At 35.9% G+C, this 17,026-nt stretch overlaps 1 protein-coding gene across 1 annotated transcript in view; it reads right to left on the bottom strand.

Annotated features, from left to right (window-relative positions):
- Positions 1-16,511, bottom strand: part of LOC131160680 (tRNA (guanine(37)-N1)-methyltransferase 1) — a 36,388-nt gene extending 19,877 nt beyond the window's left edge. The window contains exons 1-5 of the mRNA XM_058116539.1: positions 15,471-16,511; positions 13,892-13,993; positions 12,541-12,660; positions 12,280-12,446; positions 10,095-10,165 (exon numbers count right to left, since the gene is read on the bottom strand). Coding sequence (XP_057972522.1) covers positions 10,095-10,165; positions 12,280-12,446; positions 12,541-12,660; positions 13,892-13,993; positions 15,471-16,367 — 1,357 coding nt within the window. The 5' untranslated portion in view covers positions 16,368-16,511. The remainder of the gene's footprint in view (positions 1-10,094; positions 10,166-12,279; positions 12,447-12,540; positions 12,661-13,891; positions 13,994-15,470) is intronic.
- Between the last annotated feature and the right edge of the window lie 515 nt (positions 16,512-17,026).

Below are 17,026 nucleotides of genomic sequence, written 5' to 3'. Positions count from 1 at the left end.
ACTTTTCCCTAGATCAACATTTAAACTTAAAACAGCCTCGAACGCTACTAAAATGCATCATAGATTTAGAATTTCTAAAGGGTCATCCTCACAGAAAATGATGGTGAAACCCACGAATAAAAGGTGAGAAACAAACCAAAACCTCAACATGGTATTAAAACAAGATCCGGCCTAAACTCTACTGCCAAACAGAAGCTCTAAACCTGATTGTCCTATGCAATTCTGCCATTATAGGAGGATCATCCGTACCTTTAGAGGCTAGAAACAGGCCAAGAAATCACTAGAAAATACTGCAGTCACCAAAAACTTCTTGAACAGCGTTGCATTCTTCAAAATCTCAATAATCGTTCCAAATTTCACAAAACCAAAACCATAGCCACTCACAAAACCCTCTGATATGCGGTGGGTGAAATTTGCTCGCCCAAGGACCACCCATATGCCCCCACACATTGGCCAATTGTCAACAAGTCCATCCCCACGCGTCAGCGCGTAAAAGCTTTTTCAGACAAGTTTTGCCTCCAATTTCTTCCAGAATGCTCTAAATCCTTCCATAGACCATAATGTCAAGTCATGGTAATGTTTTTTCATTAAAAATTCAACCTTTTTCAATTGTTTGCTTGTGGCAGCTCATTGGATGTTGTTCAGTACTCTTAAGGTGATCAGTTGGTACCTTGGGCTTTTGAAAGGTTGTGGCAGTGCTATGCCCGTTTGTTGGTGACTTGTTTGTGCTTGAGTTAGTGGTTAGCCTTATTTGTGGTTGCTCCAGCTGTTCCAAAAGTTTATCTTAATTGTTGGTTTCATTTAAGGGTGTTGAGATGGAGATAAATCCCAATAGTATGTTACTTTCATTGCTGCAACAAATAACATTTGTGCTTGAGTTAGTGGTTAGCCTTATTTGTGGTTGCTCCCCTTCTTCCAAAAGTTTATCTTAATTTTTGGTTTTGTTTTAGGGTGTTGAGATGGAGTTAAATCCCAATAACAAACGAAAAGTTGGATTTTTCCTATCCGGGCCCTCTATTGATAAAGGAAAGAAGTGTAGATTCAGGAAGATGCACTTGTTGTTTCCCTAGAACTCGATGGAACCTTAGATTGCAGTATTGCTGCACAAATGTGCATGCATCTGGATGTAAGCAAGGATATTTGGGATTATGTCAAACTCTTATACTCCAATAATATTACACATATGTACAATCTATACCCGGAGTACTTTTAATTACAACAAGGAAATAGGAGTGTCACAAAATACTTTGCAAAGATGAAGTGTATCCATGAGGAGCTTAACATTGCAACCCATAACTATAAATGTTCAAGAGATGCAAAAGTAAAGAGAGTAAATGACAATTACTTGGGCCATAATAGGTTTGAAACCCAAGTTTCAAGCAGCCTGGTCTCAAATTCTTAGTAGTGCAGAGTTGCCATCCCCTACACATGTTTATTCTTGCATCTTCATGCTTTCTCCAACAAACATTCCCCAACCCCTGGCTCTAAGAAGATTGCTTTCATTACACAAGTTGGTTCAAGTGGCCATGGTGGAAGAGATGGGTGAGGTGGAGGCTCTCATCGCAAGTGAGCTCATTGTGGATGAAGTAATACTATTGAGCAGCGTTGGGATTTCTGCTGTAAACATCCTCATGACACCAATGTAGCCACCGCGAATTCTTAAATTTTGGGCCCATGTGTAAAGCAACACGCTATATATGGGTCAAAGGAAGAGTATCCCAAATTCTAGCAATATCAAGAATCTCAGCGAGCTTCCCTTATCATCGCATTTCTTGCTCAAAGCCTCAGACAGATAACCCTACAACTTGATTGTCATCCAATACTTCTCATCCTAGTCCTTAGGTTATAGATTCAACCACCACAAATCATATAACAAGTATACATAATTTCTTCACTACTCTCCAATATGCTGACAACTTGCCTCGTGTTATTCCTATTGATGGATCCACTACTGTTGTTAAAGAAATAGGAACTGTAAATCCCACACCTTCTATTTCTCTTCCTCCGGTTCTATATATTCCCAAGTTCCTTTTCAATTTTACATCAATTAGCAAGATTACTAAATCCGTGAACTATTTAGTAACATTCTTCCATGATTCTGTGGTTATTTAAGATTTAAAGAAAAGGAAGATGATTGACAGAGGGCATGAAGCTAGTGGACTTTACCACTTTTGTAGTGATCCCAAAAAAATAATAAATAATAAATAAAATAATAATAAATAATAATAAATAATAAATAAATAAATAATATTTAATATTAAATTAAATTGAATTAAATAATTAACTAAATTAAATAATGATAATCATTAATTAAATAATGATAATCATTAATTAAATTATATAACATAACATATTAATATATATTATTATAATATATATATATATGTTTAAAGTTACTTCTTCCAGAAGCAGAGAAGAAGGAAGAAGTTTATTTTTTTTTACAGGAAGCTACGCTGCCGCCCCCCACGCTCGCCTTCGTCTCCTTCTCTCTCTCTCTCAATTTCTCGACAAATTTGCGGCGGATCGGAAAACGGAAGGTGTCGTTGGATTCCTAACTCCGCCACCGATATTTATACTGGAGCAGATTTGTCGTGGGAACGATTTAGGCACTACTCCTGGAGAAGGTTAACTTTTCCCTATTTTCCCAATTCTTCTTTAAATATGCTGTTAAATCGACGATCAGACACTACCACGTGGTCCTAGTCACGATTGTCATCATTTTGACGTAGGTAAATTTTCAATTAGAGTTTTTTAGGCCCCACTCCGAAGCGAGAGTGGGATTTGGGAAATTTGGCAAATTGGTTATATTTGCGGGTATAACTATTTATTTGGAAATTATGACTCTAGAAAATATTTAAATAATATTTTATTTAGGGTTTATTTAATGGAACTAGGGTTTTTGAACCAAAGTCCGGGTGAGCGCCGCGGGCATCTGTATGGGATTCCTATCGGTGTAGTTCAAGGATTCAGGTAAGGGGAAATTATATATTAAAACAGATTTTATGAAATTAAAGATAATAAATTATGTTATAATATATGTATGTTTTGGTGTGAATTATTAAAATGTCAACCATGTAAAACTATGATTTCTAAGCCTAGGACCACTTATTTAGTTATGTATATGTGGAAATGAACTAAGGAAAGTGAAAGAAATTTTCTGAGAAATTAAGTAAGAAATGAAATGTATTTTCAGCATATAAATGTTAAATGTGAGTTGGCCTATTTTACAAAAATATGTATGAATTTTACTATTAAATTGTGTGGCATGAGATTCTGTGTAAATATATGTTAAATGTATGAGATGCAGGCTAAGTAAATAAAGCATTGAAAATAAAATATGATATGGACTATGTTGCTTGTGTATGTTAAATGCAATCATGTAAATGTAAGACAGCTGAAAGATAGCCATGTTAGCAAATCTAGTACGTTTCTACGTAGACTAACTAATGACAGCTAAAAGGAGTTGTAGTAATGACAGCTAAAAGGAGCTGTAGACTAACTGATGATGGCTAAAGACCAACTGTAGTACAAAGGAAATGAAATGAAATGTTATACAATGACAATGAAATGGTATGAAATGACAATGTGAATGATGTAATGTTGAAGAATTACGTAAAGTGAAATGCAATGCAATGCTTAAGTTATGAACATGAACAGATGTGTATGATTGAATAATGACAAAAAGGGATAATGTATTATGATATTAGAAGTATCTATATATGTAGAACATGTTACATTTGGACGAGGCGTACTCTTCACCTGAGGGCTTGCTGAGTAAGGCGAGTGCACTAATAGCTTCAAATGTGGCAGTAGCTGCATAACGTACTAGGGCAGAGGGAACCTACTTGTATGAGCGGGTAGATTTCCCTATCCTCAGGGCCTTTGCCAGTAAACTATTGTTGAACGATGCAAGTACGAGATCAATTTAATACTTGAGGGCTTACTGAGTAAGGTGAGTGCCCTGATATGCTTCAGTTGTGACCTTCGGGTTGTCAAATATATCAGAGAAGAGGGGTGCTACTTGTATGAGCGGGTAATCACCCCTATCCTTGGGTAATCTTGTGGGTTAAATCTTTTGCATGTGTTTGGTTAGATTCAGAAAATGATTTCAGTGTTATGTTAATGATTTGCAAATGAAATTAAAATGATATCTATATACCTCATGTTAGCCACACGCTATTTTAATATGTATATTTCTTTCCTTACTGAGATGTATCTCACCCGAATATGATTATTTCTTTTTCAGGACATCCTCGACGTCGGGCTTAGAGAGCTCGAGGGTTTTTAGCCTTTTGAGGATTGTAAAGAAAAAATGGTGTATTTTTTATAAACTTTGGGGATGTAAATATTTAATGTTTTACGTCTTTATATTTTAAGTCTGTTGAGAAATGAATGATTGTTAGAATACTGAAATGTTTTGAGAGTTGTGTATTTATGTGAGTACAGGTGGATGTATGATTTATGTTAGAATGTAGATGGATGTAGAAAACTCTGGTATTATATTTGTTAGAAGATTATAGTTATATTTTACGCTACATAAAGGATATTAGAATGTGGATTATCAGGTAAATGAATGGATTAGTAGCACTCCGAACCCACGTAGAGGGTCGGGGCGTTACAACTTTGAGACACAATCTCCTTCTACCCCCACAACTGTTATTGCCACATCACTCCAAATCCATTGCCGCCTCGACCATCCTATGTTGAAAAAGTTAAAACTACTAGTTCCAACGTTGAGTTTTGTGCTAGTCTTGATTGTGAGTCTTGTCGGTTGGGAAAGAAAGCACAATCATGTTTCTTTTGCTTCCTAGGTCAATAAACAGGCAACAGCCCTTTCTTATTAGTCTATTATGATGTTTGGGGCCCTAATCGAGCTGTGTCCAAGTTGGGTTTTCGATATTTTGTAACTTTTGTTGATGATTATTTAAGGATGTGTTAGATCATTCTGAGTAATTCCATATCGTTTATAATTTTTGCTCTAAATAAAGACTCAACTTGGTTTGCTTGTTCGGATACTTCACAGTGATAATGCCAAAGAGTACTAGAGTACCCAATTCACTACATATATGACTCAATTTGGTATTGTCCATCAATCATCCTAAGCCCACACTTCTCAACAAAGTGTCATTGCCAAAAATAAAAATAGACATGTCCTTGAAGTCACTCGCACCTTACCTTATCAAATGCATGTTCAAAAGTGCTTTGGTCTAAGTTATACTCACAACCTGCTACCTCATTAACAAGATGCCATCCTCTGTTCTTGGTGGTAAAAAAATTCCCTACTCCATGCACTTCACTAATGCTCCTTTGTTCTCTTTGCCTCCTCGTATATTCAAGCATGTGTCCTTTGTTCACCAACTAACACCTGTAGTGGATAAGTTGGATCCTCATGCTATAAATAGACTCTTTCTGGGCTACTCGTATACTCAAAAGGAATATTGTTATTATAGTCATATGCTACAGTTTTTTTTTTTTTTTTTTTTTTGTCTCTACCAATATTACATCCTTTGATTCGACACCATACTACTCTCAATCCCTGAGTGCTTCTGACCTCAATGAGTCTCTTCCTCAAAAATCTTCCATATTCTAGTTCATTGTCATTACCTAGTCATCCACTTGTGTCTCCATGTAGTTTGAGTCCCCATTGTCTCGATCATTCTAATCTACAAGTGATGCAAGGGTAGCATTAAGGATTTGCAATCGTGGGAAAGATTAGAAGAAATTGAAGAGAGGAGGGAATGGGAACAGAAGAAAGAGGAGATACAAAGGGGAAACTCACACTCATTTCAATTCAAATTCAACAACTACTTGCAATACTATTTTCACACACTATTTATAAGAAAGCCTCTAACAATGAAATGATACATATGCTCCTAAAACAACATGAAATTATAAATCAACCCTAAGATACACAAATATTACAAAAAAACCCCAAGTACACATAATCTAAACTAAACACACAATTAACTGCTAACTAAAACCAATTAATCCCTTAACCTAGTTTTCTAAATTATTCTCTAACATCGATCTTGCCAAGGTCTTACTTCTTGTCCTATACCAACTCTCTCCCAAATTAGAAAAAATTTGGCCTCTGATTTTGAAATGTTGGGGGATCGGAAGTGAGAAGCAAACTTTGATTTTTCGAGAGCCAACACTTAAGTGACACAAAAAACCACAATCCTTTGGCATCATCATAGATTTGAATTGAGAATTGGCATTAATAAACACATCAAGAATGACAACCTCAACGATAGGAATGTCTAAAAGATTTTAGAAGTCTTCAAAGAGTCGCATTTTCTTCCTTTTAGTGTCTTCAAGTTGAGTAACTCCGGTAAATCCTTTGTCTTGGTTAGTTGGTGGAGTAGGCTTCAAAATTATTTTTTTCCCCCATTATAATACAAGATATATGTGTTCTCATGTACTTAAGTCACCCAAATCATCCAACCAAGGAGAACTAAGGAATACATGACCAATATTCATGGGTATGATATCACACGAAACATTATCAAAATAGAAACCAATATGAATAGGAATCAAACATCTTTCACAGACATGTAGAGTTATCAACCCAAGATTTCTCATAAGACTCTGGGTGAGATTTAGGATGAAGTTGCATACAAGAGACTCAATTTCTAGAAACCGCATTCATAGGACATCTTCCATCAATGATGAATTCCACACTCAAGAAAGGTATGGAATGGCTTGATATCATGCCCAAAGTATGACAAAAGCCATTCATTTTTCCAGTAAGTTGTCACCATATTGTTGGACTTATTTATATATATTGCAACTACAGGTCACCAAAGCCCTTAACACAATTTGCCAAATTTCTCAAGAACCATCTTCAATTCAAATGCAGTATTGAGTGCATGCAGAAAGTAAACAAAATCACATAGAAAACTCACAAATGCAGCAATGTGAACTGACTATTATTGTTGGCTGTACAAATCAGTGTTGAGGGCAACCTAATAGTTCAATTTAGCCTTTCCTATTAAAATATCACTCTTAAGCACAAATTATCTTGCCTGGAAACAAAATCTCGTGCAGCAAATCAAAATCTCTGGAGAATACACCAAATTATCATGTTTGGAACCAATTTCTCATGATTCTAACAATTGCAAGGTAACTGGAATATTTCTCACGCACGTCGCCAACACATGGGGCACATGAGTCTTTCTAGCGATGAAATTTTAGGCGAGTGTAGATCTGAGGGCAATGAATGCAGTGGTGGTGGTGGTGGTGATGTGATGAGAAAAGCACAAGAAACTATGGTTTTTGGAAGGCCAATGGCTAGGAAGCATTTGGGGTTCAGATTTTGGTGGTGTGGGAGGTGTTGTGAGAATATTCCAAGAATTTAGGATTGCAAAAAATTGGGACACAACTGGAATTTTAAAATTGTTCAAAACCCCTTTTTGGTGGTTTTTTTAGACTATAACTTCATAACAAAGATGATGGTTGATCGTGCTTTTCATGGATGGTGTTAAGATGAGAGACTAACAAAAAGGGGGATTGACTAATGGAGAGAATGAAAGATGAAAGAACAAAGAGAAATTTTGAATTTCAGATTGTAGAACATCAGAAAGAGAAGAAGAAGAGAGGAGGATAAAACTGCTGTAGGTAGAGCAGTGGATTAAAGACAGCAAAAAATACAGGTAAGGGACTGTGGACAGCTGCAAGAACAGAGAAAGAGAAAGAATGGAGAAGGAAGAAGAAGAAAAGAGAAGAAGATTGAGAGGGGATATGGAGAACTGAAATGGAAGAATACAGATTGAGGTTGGACTCTGATACCAAATGATGTAGGGGCAGCATGAAGGATCTGCAGCTATGGGAGAGATAAGAAGAAATTGAATATAAGGATGGGGAAGAGAGGAAGGGGAAGTACAAGGGGGAAACTCACATTCACTTCAATTCAAATTCAACAACTACTTCAATATGGCTTCCACACACTATTTATAAAAAGCCTCTAACAATGAAATCATGCATATACCCCTAAAACAACATGAAATTACAAATGAACGCTATGATACAAAAATATTGCAAACAAGCCCCCAAATACACAAAACCCTAAACTATACACACAATTAACTACTAACTAAACCCAACAATTCCTTAACCCAGTTCCTCTTAATTATTCTCCAACATGTCCCAAGGTCTTGCTTCTTGTCCTACATTAACAAGTGTATTCACAACGGCGGCTCCAAGGAAAAGAGTCCCCTCTAGCATCTATTGCTACGCCTTTGGTTTCCTCGTTTGATGATCATATTTCCCACGATGTTAATCCTCCCATTGCTCTCCGAAAAGGTAACATGTATGCAACACTTATCTCCAAAATTTGTTTGCTATGATTTATTTTCACCCTCCTATTATTGTTTCATTACTGTTGTGTTCTATGTTGATCTTTCCAACTCTATTTCTGAAGCCTTAGCCCACTCTCAGTGAAGCTATGCAACGGTTGAAGAGATGAGTGTCTTATAGGAAAATAATACTTGGGAATTGGTATCTTTTGCTCAGTATAAATCTATGGTTGGTTGTCGCTGGATTTACTGTGAAAGTCAACTCTAACGGTTCTATGGCTAGTAGAAGGCACATCTTGTTGCTAAGGGATATACTCAGGTGTATGGCTTGGATTGTTCAAGTACATTCTCCCCAGTCGCCAAACTTACTTCCATACACGCTTGTTCATCCCATTGGCCACCACTTGTCACTGGCCTTTGTATCAATTAGATATACAAAATGCCTTCTTATATGGTGATCTTGAGGAAGAGGTCTCAAGGGGAATCAAGTTTAGTGTGTCAACTCAAAAAGTCATTATATGGTTTAAAACCACCTCCCAGAGCATGGTTTAGTCGATTCAGTGTTGTAGTACTTTAGTTTAGCCTTCGACGGTGTACAATATATCACGATGTGTTTTATCATCATACTCTATTAGGTATGATTCTTCTTATCGTGTTTGTGGATGATATTGTGATTACACGTGATGATGTTCATGGTGTTCAAGGCCTACAACATTTTCTACAAACTAAGTTTCAGGCCAAAAACTTGGGACCATTTGGGTATAGAAGTATCTAGATCACATATGAAAACTTTTTTGTCACAAAAGAAGTGTATTCTTAATCTTTTGGATGATTATGGGCTCTTGGGATCCAAACCTTTTGATACAACCATGGATCCTAACAGCAAATTAATGTCAAATATGGTTATTTGTTGCCTGACCCAGAACTGTACCGAAGACTTGTCAAGTTGAATTACCTCACAAACTTTATCGGATATATCTTTTGCAACAAGTTATGTGAGTCAATTTTTGGATTCCGCGAGGACAAATCACTAGGATACAATAATTCACATCTTGAGATATCTCAAAGGTGTACCTAGGAGAGGTCTCTTGTATCGAGATCAGAGTCACACTAATATTCAGGGATATACAAATGCAGATTAAGCCGGATCACCTTCAAACAAAGATCCACAATCGAGTATTGTATCTTTATTGGTGGCAATTTGGTTTCCAAGGAGAGTAAAAAACAAATTGTAGTGGCCATGTCAAGTGCTTAATCGGACTATAAGGCCATGGCTCACACTACATGTGAGCTTGTTTGGCTGCAAAACATGTTGAAAGAATTGGGTTTTCTACATTCTCGCACTATGGAGTTGATGTGTCATAATTAAGCTACTATTCATATTACCACCAACCCGGTCTTCCATGACAAACAAAACACATTGAAGTTGACTGTCACTGTGCTTGGGAGAAGCTTGTGAAGAAGCTCATTACAATGACTCAAGCCAAGAGCATATGATATCTCCAGCTTGAGTGTGAGTGTAGTTATCATTTTAATCATTTAGCATTATTAGAGTATTAGTGTTAAGTTAATGAGTAAGAGTTAATGAGGGTATTATATGTACTTGACATATATTATAAATAAAAGGAGAGACCTATCATTTTCTTAGGTCTTCCATTTTACTCAATACTTCAACAAACATGAATTGGAGAGTGCACAATTCTCCTCAAAAACTGCAAGGAACAAATTACCATCATAAGAGACCCAAATAACATGGCAAAAAAATTAATGTTAATGACAGAGACCAAGATATGAACATACAAACAATATCCTTGCATGTAAAGCTATTCACCAGCCTTTGCCTTTCTGTTGCAAGTCTTGAATTCCAATATCTGCATGAAAAGAGAAAAAGTTACAAAAAGAAACATTAGACTTTTGTTCCCAACTTGGAATTCCACACACATTTACAAGAAATACACTTGAAGTCAATTGGCAAATGCCTACGTAGAACAACTACTATGTGAATATGCAAACAAAACAAAAAGGGGGGGGGGGGGGAGGATAAAAGACGGAATGTATAATTTGAATAAAGAAAAAAACCATTCAACCTTGTGATGGTATAGTCGTTTTCACTTTTAATGAACTTCCCCATAACATAGTAAACTACTAGCCCTAAATTTCAAACAAATCATTGACATATTGTGGTTGCAAATGATTTTATACGTTAAGTGGGATACCAAAGATGAAACGTAGCCAAAAACAACTCCATCTACGATAAAAACTATTAATCACGATGCCAAGCCACTCCCTGTAGTAGCTACAACATCTTGATTCTTGACTACATCTAACTTGCCAAACATCCAAGAAAAAATCAAGCATCCATCAGAAATTGTAATAAGATGTTTTCAACACAACCACAAAAAAAAACTTCCTCATAATATCATGTTAGCAAAACAAGTTGGATTTCTCTTTCACATAACTATGGATGGTGGGAGCTATATAGCATTTGACTAACCTAACCATCCACTTTGACTTAGGCTATTAAGATCTAGTACTGTAACTTCCACGCAGCGCAAGGTATGCAGACCAGTTTGTCTAGGCATCCAAGACAGTCGGGCAATTTTCAAGGCAAAAGGAGGTGCGGAATTGTATGCTTCTCATTGATAAGCAAAAATATCCATGCATATATTTCTCACTCAATTAAAGAGGTTTCCAAAAGACACTAACTGCCCGTTTGGTTTGCGGAATGAAATTGAAGAGGAATAGAATGAAGGTAGGAATGGAATTGTTTTTTAAATTCAAATATTGCGTTTAGTTAGTAACATAATTTGACTGTTGGAATCCAATTTAAATTTCTTTCCAACATTTGGCATTCTTCAATGGTTTCTACAATGCAATGAAAAATATGTCATTTTCATAAAACCCCTAATAATAATAATAATAACAACAACAATTAATATAATTATTTGTTGTTGTGTTTGTTTGATTATTATTTTTTTTATATTTTTATAATAGTGATTATTATTAGTGCAATTTTATTTTTTTTAATGTTGTTATGACTATTTTTAATTATTTTCATAATAATTAATATCCTTAAAATAATTATTATTAATTTTGTATTTTTATTATTATTGTTCTTGTTGTTATTATTATTATTATTTTACAATAATAAATATTATTTTTATTGTAATTATTATTAGTTTTTATTATTTTATAATAATTATTACCCCTGAAATAATAAATATTATTATTTTGGCTTTTTTATTATTAATATTGTTCTTGTAGTTATTATTATTTTTACAATAATTAATATTATTGTTATTGCAATTATTATTATTAGTTATTATTTTTGTTATAATAGTAATAATAACTAGTATTATTAGTATCAGTTGTTGTTTTTAGAATATTTTTTTATTATTAAATGAGTTTCACTCCATAGAAAGAAGATTGACTTCAGCTCATCTAGACTGAAATCACGATTCCCATTTGCAGGAATCGTATTCCGGTCGGAATATAATTCCGCCCTTGATTCCACAAACTAAACGCAGGAACACAATTCCATTCCTGAAATTTGATGCCATCCTAGGCCTGATTCCGCAAACCAAATGATGGATAAGAATTATTAAACAGACTCCTGACTTTTCCAAGTAAGGAACAAGCTTTTTGAGCCTTAATATTACAGACTCATTAATCTGCAACATAACAAAATCATGCAGACAGCTTTAGCATCAGAAGCAGTTCATGTAGATAAAAGGCTTTTGACTTGGAAAGCGGAAACCTCAAACACTTGGATTGAGATGTAACTATATCTATGTTAATCCAAGTCAGCACATGTCACAGCATTGAGATGCCCAGCCTCACCACTAAATTGAAATGCCCATGGTCAGAGCAATAAATAGGAATAAATAAATTATTCTATTCTAATACCATCGTGCAATTCAAAAAGGGAATATTCAAAAAATACCAGATGAATATTCCACTAGCTTGCAGGAAAAGGAAAACTTACACAGTTGCTAAATCAACATGAAAACGTATTCCATTCTCAACTACTGTAGTTACAAGGGAATGATTTCCCACTAAAACCTCCAGCTGCATCGTTCTGTAGTCATTATGTATCACATCAATCTTATTGACAACTGTTTGAATCTTTGGCCTATTTTTGTCCAGAACTGCCTGAAAGTAAATCAATCTTTTCCTGTTAGACATTTCGTTGATACATTGTTCAAAATAGACGGACTCGCTGACATGATGGCATATATCTCAGAACCTTGGCAATAAGCTTCTTGTATGGTAGATGTTCATCTCTTAGGTTCAGATGCGCAATATGCCCAACTGTTTCAAAAGCTGAAGGAACAATCATACCCTTTGGTAGCACGGCCTCTAAAATCTGCAAGAAACACAGAGATCTTTGAATTCCAGATGATCTTATAAACTTTTGGCAACTGTGTTCAACTAATTTAAAGGTACAATAAGAAAAACTTTTCCAAACATGATTCAGGGAAAAAAAAAAAAAAGGCATTAGAGAGTTTAAAAATACAAATGTTTTTCCAGATGTCAACGAACATAATAAAAATGCCCTCAACTAACCAAAAAAACAATTTAAATAAATAAATAAACTACCTCCCTACTCACCAAAATTTTATGGCAAATTGCAGTACATTTATGATTATACATACATCTTCACAAACAAACTGAATAACTTTTACAATGTCTCTTCACAATAATGAAAGTAACACCACTCATACTCAACAAGACTAAGCCTTAATCCCAATTTCTAAGACGTAGAAAGTTGTAGGGATGTGGGGCATTGACCTTCGTACCTCTCACATGCTACGCAAGCAGTCTGCCTCCCTCCAAACCTATTAACTTAGCTAGGAAGACTTATTAGGGTTATAATTGCTGAAATCATAGGATCATGCAACTAATTAGTCATTGTTCCATTAACCATCTGAATATTTCACAGATTATTCCAAAAGTTAAAAATCCAAGTATTGCCAATTTATATCTGTTAACCATATTTTTACAAACTATTCCTAAAACTATTTCCAAATTGTACCATTATGACTAGCTTCTCTACTTTTCAAGATATTTTTCAATCCAATTTCTAAATTCAATACTCTTTCCAGCTCCAAATAAAGACAGCTCCCAAAATAAAGTAGCTAAACAGAATGTTTTTCAAAGACAGATTAAACAAGAGAAAGAGCAATGGCATGACACAGGGAGGGAAGCAATGTATAAGGAGGACTGAGAGAGTATTGAACAAGGTGGATGTAGAAAAGTAGGAGAAAGAATCAGCCTGCCATGAAAAGAGCCAAAATTAACAGTTCCAGCTCACATTTATGGCACCTAATTAATCTTTTGTTCAAAAAATTGATAAAACACCTCTGTTCTTCTCTCTGTATCTCTCCCTCAATTCTCTCTCTCTGTTTCTTAGTATCCTGCATCAAACTATAAAACATCAGCCTGGACATCTTCTTAAATGGTTTAGAACTAATAACATTAAAACTTTTCCTAAGGAAAAATGGCAAGACAAAGAAACACAGCTGAAAACATATTAATGAAAGGAAAGGCAGGCACAGTAGAAATGTAACTGAGATTTATATACTCTGGGGAAGTACCTCGTCCATCTGCCAATAATTATAAAACAAAGTCAGCTTGCATCTCACAAGGTCAATGTTGGTAGAGGTTTTACTTTGCCTAGTGCCTTCCTTGAACAGCACCTGGAATATAGGATCATAGTATCATATTTAACGTCATAAACAAACTGAAAATTAGGCTATATATTCATGTCAACAATTTATAATTTATTTTTAAAAAATGATTAGAATTGTATACAGTGTCATACATTTTTAACAGTATCTAAAGAAATAGCAATATGACCCCAAGGATAAGCTGAAAAGTGTGTCTTATATCCAATTTTATAACAAAGAAGGAGAAGAATAAGAGAAGGTGACATGTTACTATTCAGAGTTAGAGACAGTTCTGTTTTGTAAATTAATGAAATTAACTTGTATCTGAAAATAATGAATGGATAAAAATAAGCCAATGGATAGTCACTTGAGCAGACAAGCAAATATCTCATTTCTCAGCCTCCAGGACAACTGCCAAGTCTAGCATATAATGGCTAAGAGTTAGGAACAATAGCTAAAGGCATGTAATGGTTAGAAGATGTGACCATCGACTAGAAGAATGAGGAATATTGGCCAAAAAGCATGCAACCTGTTGATGGCTTAAAAAGACATAATATGACACCACTTTTAGTGAAAATGCCACAGGAACATCAAGATTCACACCAATGTTGTGGAAACATGACAAGTATCACCTTCGCAGGACCTATGATACTAACGGAGCCAAGAAAAGGGGTCATGCCTTGACAGCATCACAAGGCACAACTGTAAGCAGTCACAAGATGATGGACATTACTGCTGCTGTTACTGCTACTACCACCTCAAAAATAACAAAGAAAATGATTTCAAATCTAAGTGCATCTCATCCATTTGTCCACAGAGGAAGGCAAACTTGACAAGCAGCCAGGCATGGGATCAAAGCCCTGGGGATAAATGGGTGGACTTGCAGATGTGATGAACCTAGGCCCACATAAAGGACCCCTCGTGTGGTTAAAAGCATTAACTGTCATCAGAATCAGAAAACAAAGAAACATTCTTATACCAGTTCAGTATTCTAAAAGCGCTGTACATAAGTTCCTCAGGAACATTCTGGCACATTTCTCATCTCTAAACAGTTGTAAAAATCCTACCCTCCTAGAAACTCCCTATCAGCAGACAGAAGGGGACCTATCTTTTATTCCCTGGGTCTAGGTAAACTCGCTCAAAACACTGTCAAAGTGGAGACTCAAGCTTCATCATAAAAGTGTTCCACTCAGCAATTCTCTTGTACGAAGGTGATGGAAAAATGAAATAGCTAAGGCCTAAGCTCATTTTACATTCCTTTACACAGTGTACTGCTCTCTTCCTTTCATTTATTCAGTTATTCATCAAGTTTTTCATTCAAAAAATTTAACCATGCGGTCACTCGAGTGTCAAAAAGACAATCCTCTGCTGACAGCTTCATCCTAAAAATGTATCTAGCAAAATGTAGGCTATTCACCCATTAATTATCATAGAGAATAGAGCAACAAAAAGGGAAATCATTTATGCATAAACCACTCACAGAGAATCAAAGTGTTGGAACAGCCACCTTGACGGCCTCAGGCATATCGTCCAAGCCTTTATTGGCATACCGCTCATCCAAAAGCAACAGCCGCGTCGACCCTCTCCACCTCCTCCCCTTAAAACCATCCCCCAACAACCCACTCAAATCCTCCCCCTCCTCCTCACCATCTTCCACAACCTCCACCACAGCAAAGTCATTCTTCCCAATCCCCTTCTTCCCCCTACTTCCCTCCTCAATTTTCTCCTTCTTCTTCTTCTTCTTTGGCCTCGACATCTTCGCGAGGTTCCTAAACTTCATAAACCCACACGAATCAAACTTATTTGCAAGCTTATCCCGATACAACACTGGGCTCAACGGCTCGCCATCGCCCTCGGCTTTGCCATAAACACGCCGGTTCAGCGACACCAAACTTCCATCATCGTCGTCGTCGGCATTGCCTTTGTGTTTCAGCAACTTCACGACCTCCTCGTCCACGTCGTCGCCGGGGACTCTGGCTACGTTCCGAATCCGGGGCCAATTCAAGAGGTGACCGCGGAGGCGGCTCTCGAGGGCGAAGCAGTGCTCGGACGGGACTCGAATGGCGGATAAGTCAAAGACTCGAGTGAAGACGCTTTCATCAAATACATTTTCTTCTTCTTCTTCTTCTTCTTTCGGGTCCTGTTTGTTGGCTTCATTGGAGGGCTTAACAGGGTCAAGCTGGTGGTGCAGAAAGTCTTGCGGTGGGGGCTTGCCTTTGCGCAGAGAGGGTCCGTAGGAGAGGTTCGAGTTTGGCGGATTTGTGACAAGGGTTGAGGTCAAGGATTGAGTGGTGACGGCGGCGGCGGAGAAGAGAGAGAATACAGAGGTTTTGGGGAGTAAGGGTTTAAGGAAGAAACAGGGGATGGGATGAGCATGGGGTCTGAGAATGAGCTTGATGGCCATGGCCACTGAACGGCGGGCAACGGAATGTGGGAGGGAGGGCGTGATCCGAACTCCGACGTCTCAAATCGGCGGAATGGCCAGCGATGGTTAATTTGCCGTTTTGGCTTTTAGCGGCGATATTTTTCACCAAAAATAATAGCAAACAGTTTTTGGGCATATGAATAGATCTTAAAATCCGACCATTTAGACATTTAAGGGATAGTTTCGAATTACTTATTGGTTTTTTAAAAAATATTAAATTTAAAAAGTAATAATAATTGCTAAATAATTTAATAAGTAATAATAATTGCTAAATAAGAAAAGTATAAAAAATTATAAGTGGTGTATGACTATATTTAAAATAAATGGTACTTCAATACTTTTCCTTATTATAGGGTATTACATGATTATTTTTAAACACATTCTAGATTATAAATATTAATATTTTTAATTAATAATTTTATTAATAATTATTTTAATTATTTATAATTAAATTTTGAATATTTTCTATTAAAAAATAGTATAATAATATTTTTTTTAATTAACAATAATCTTCCTATTAGTATATATTTATAATATATTACCATCATATTAATTTATGACAAAAAATAACATTATTAATTAAATTCAATTTTTTAATTTATTTAATATTTATTTAAATTAATAAATAATCTTTGTCA

This window comes from Malania oleifera, chromosome 1 (genome assembly GCF_029873635.1).
Source record: "Malania oleifera isolate guangnan ecotype guangnan chromosome 1, ASM2987363v1, whole genome shotgun sequence".
Lineage (NCBI taxonomy): Eukaryota > Viridiplantae > Streptophyta > Magnoliopsida > Santalales > Ximeniaceae > Malania > Malania oleifera.
The sequence above is the reverse complement of the archived record's forward strand: the minus strand, read 5'-3'. Positions and strand labels throughout refer to the sequence as shown.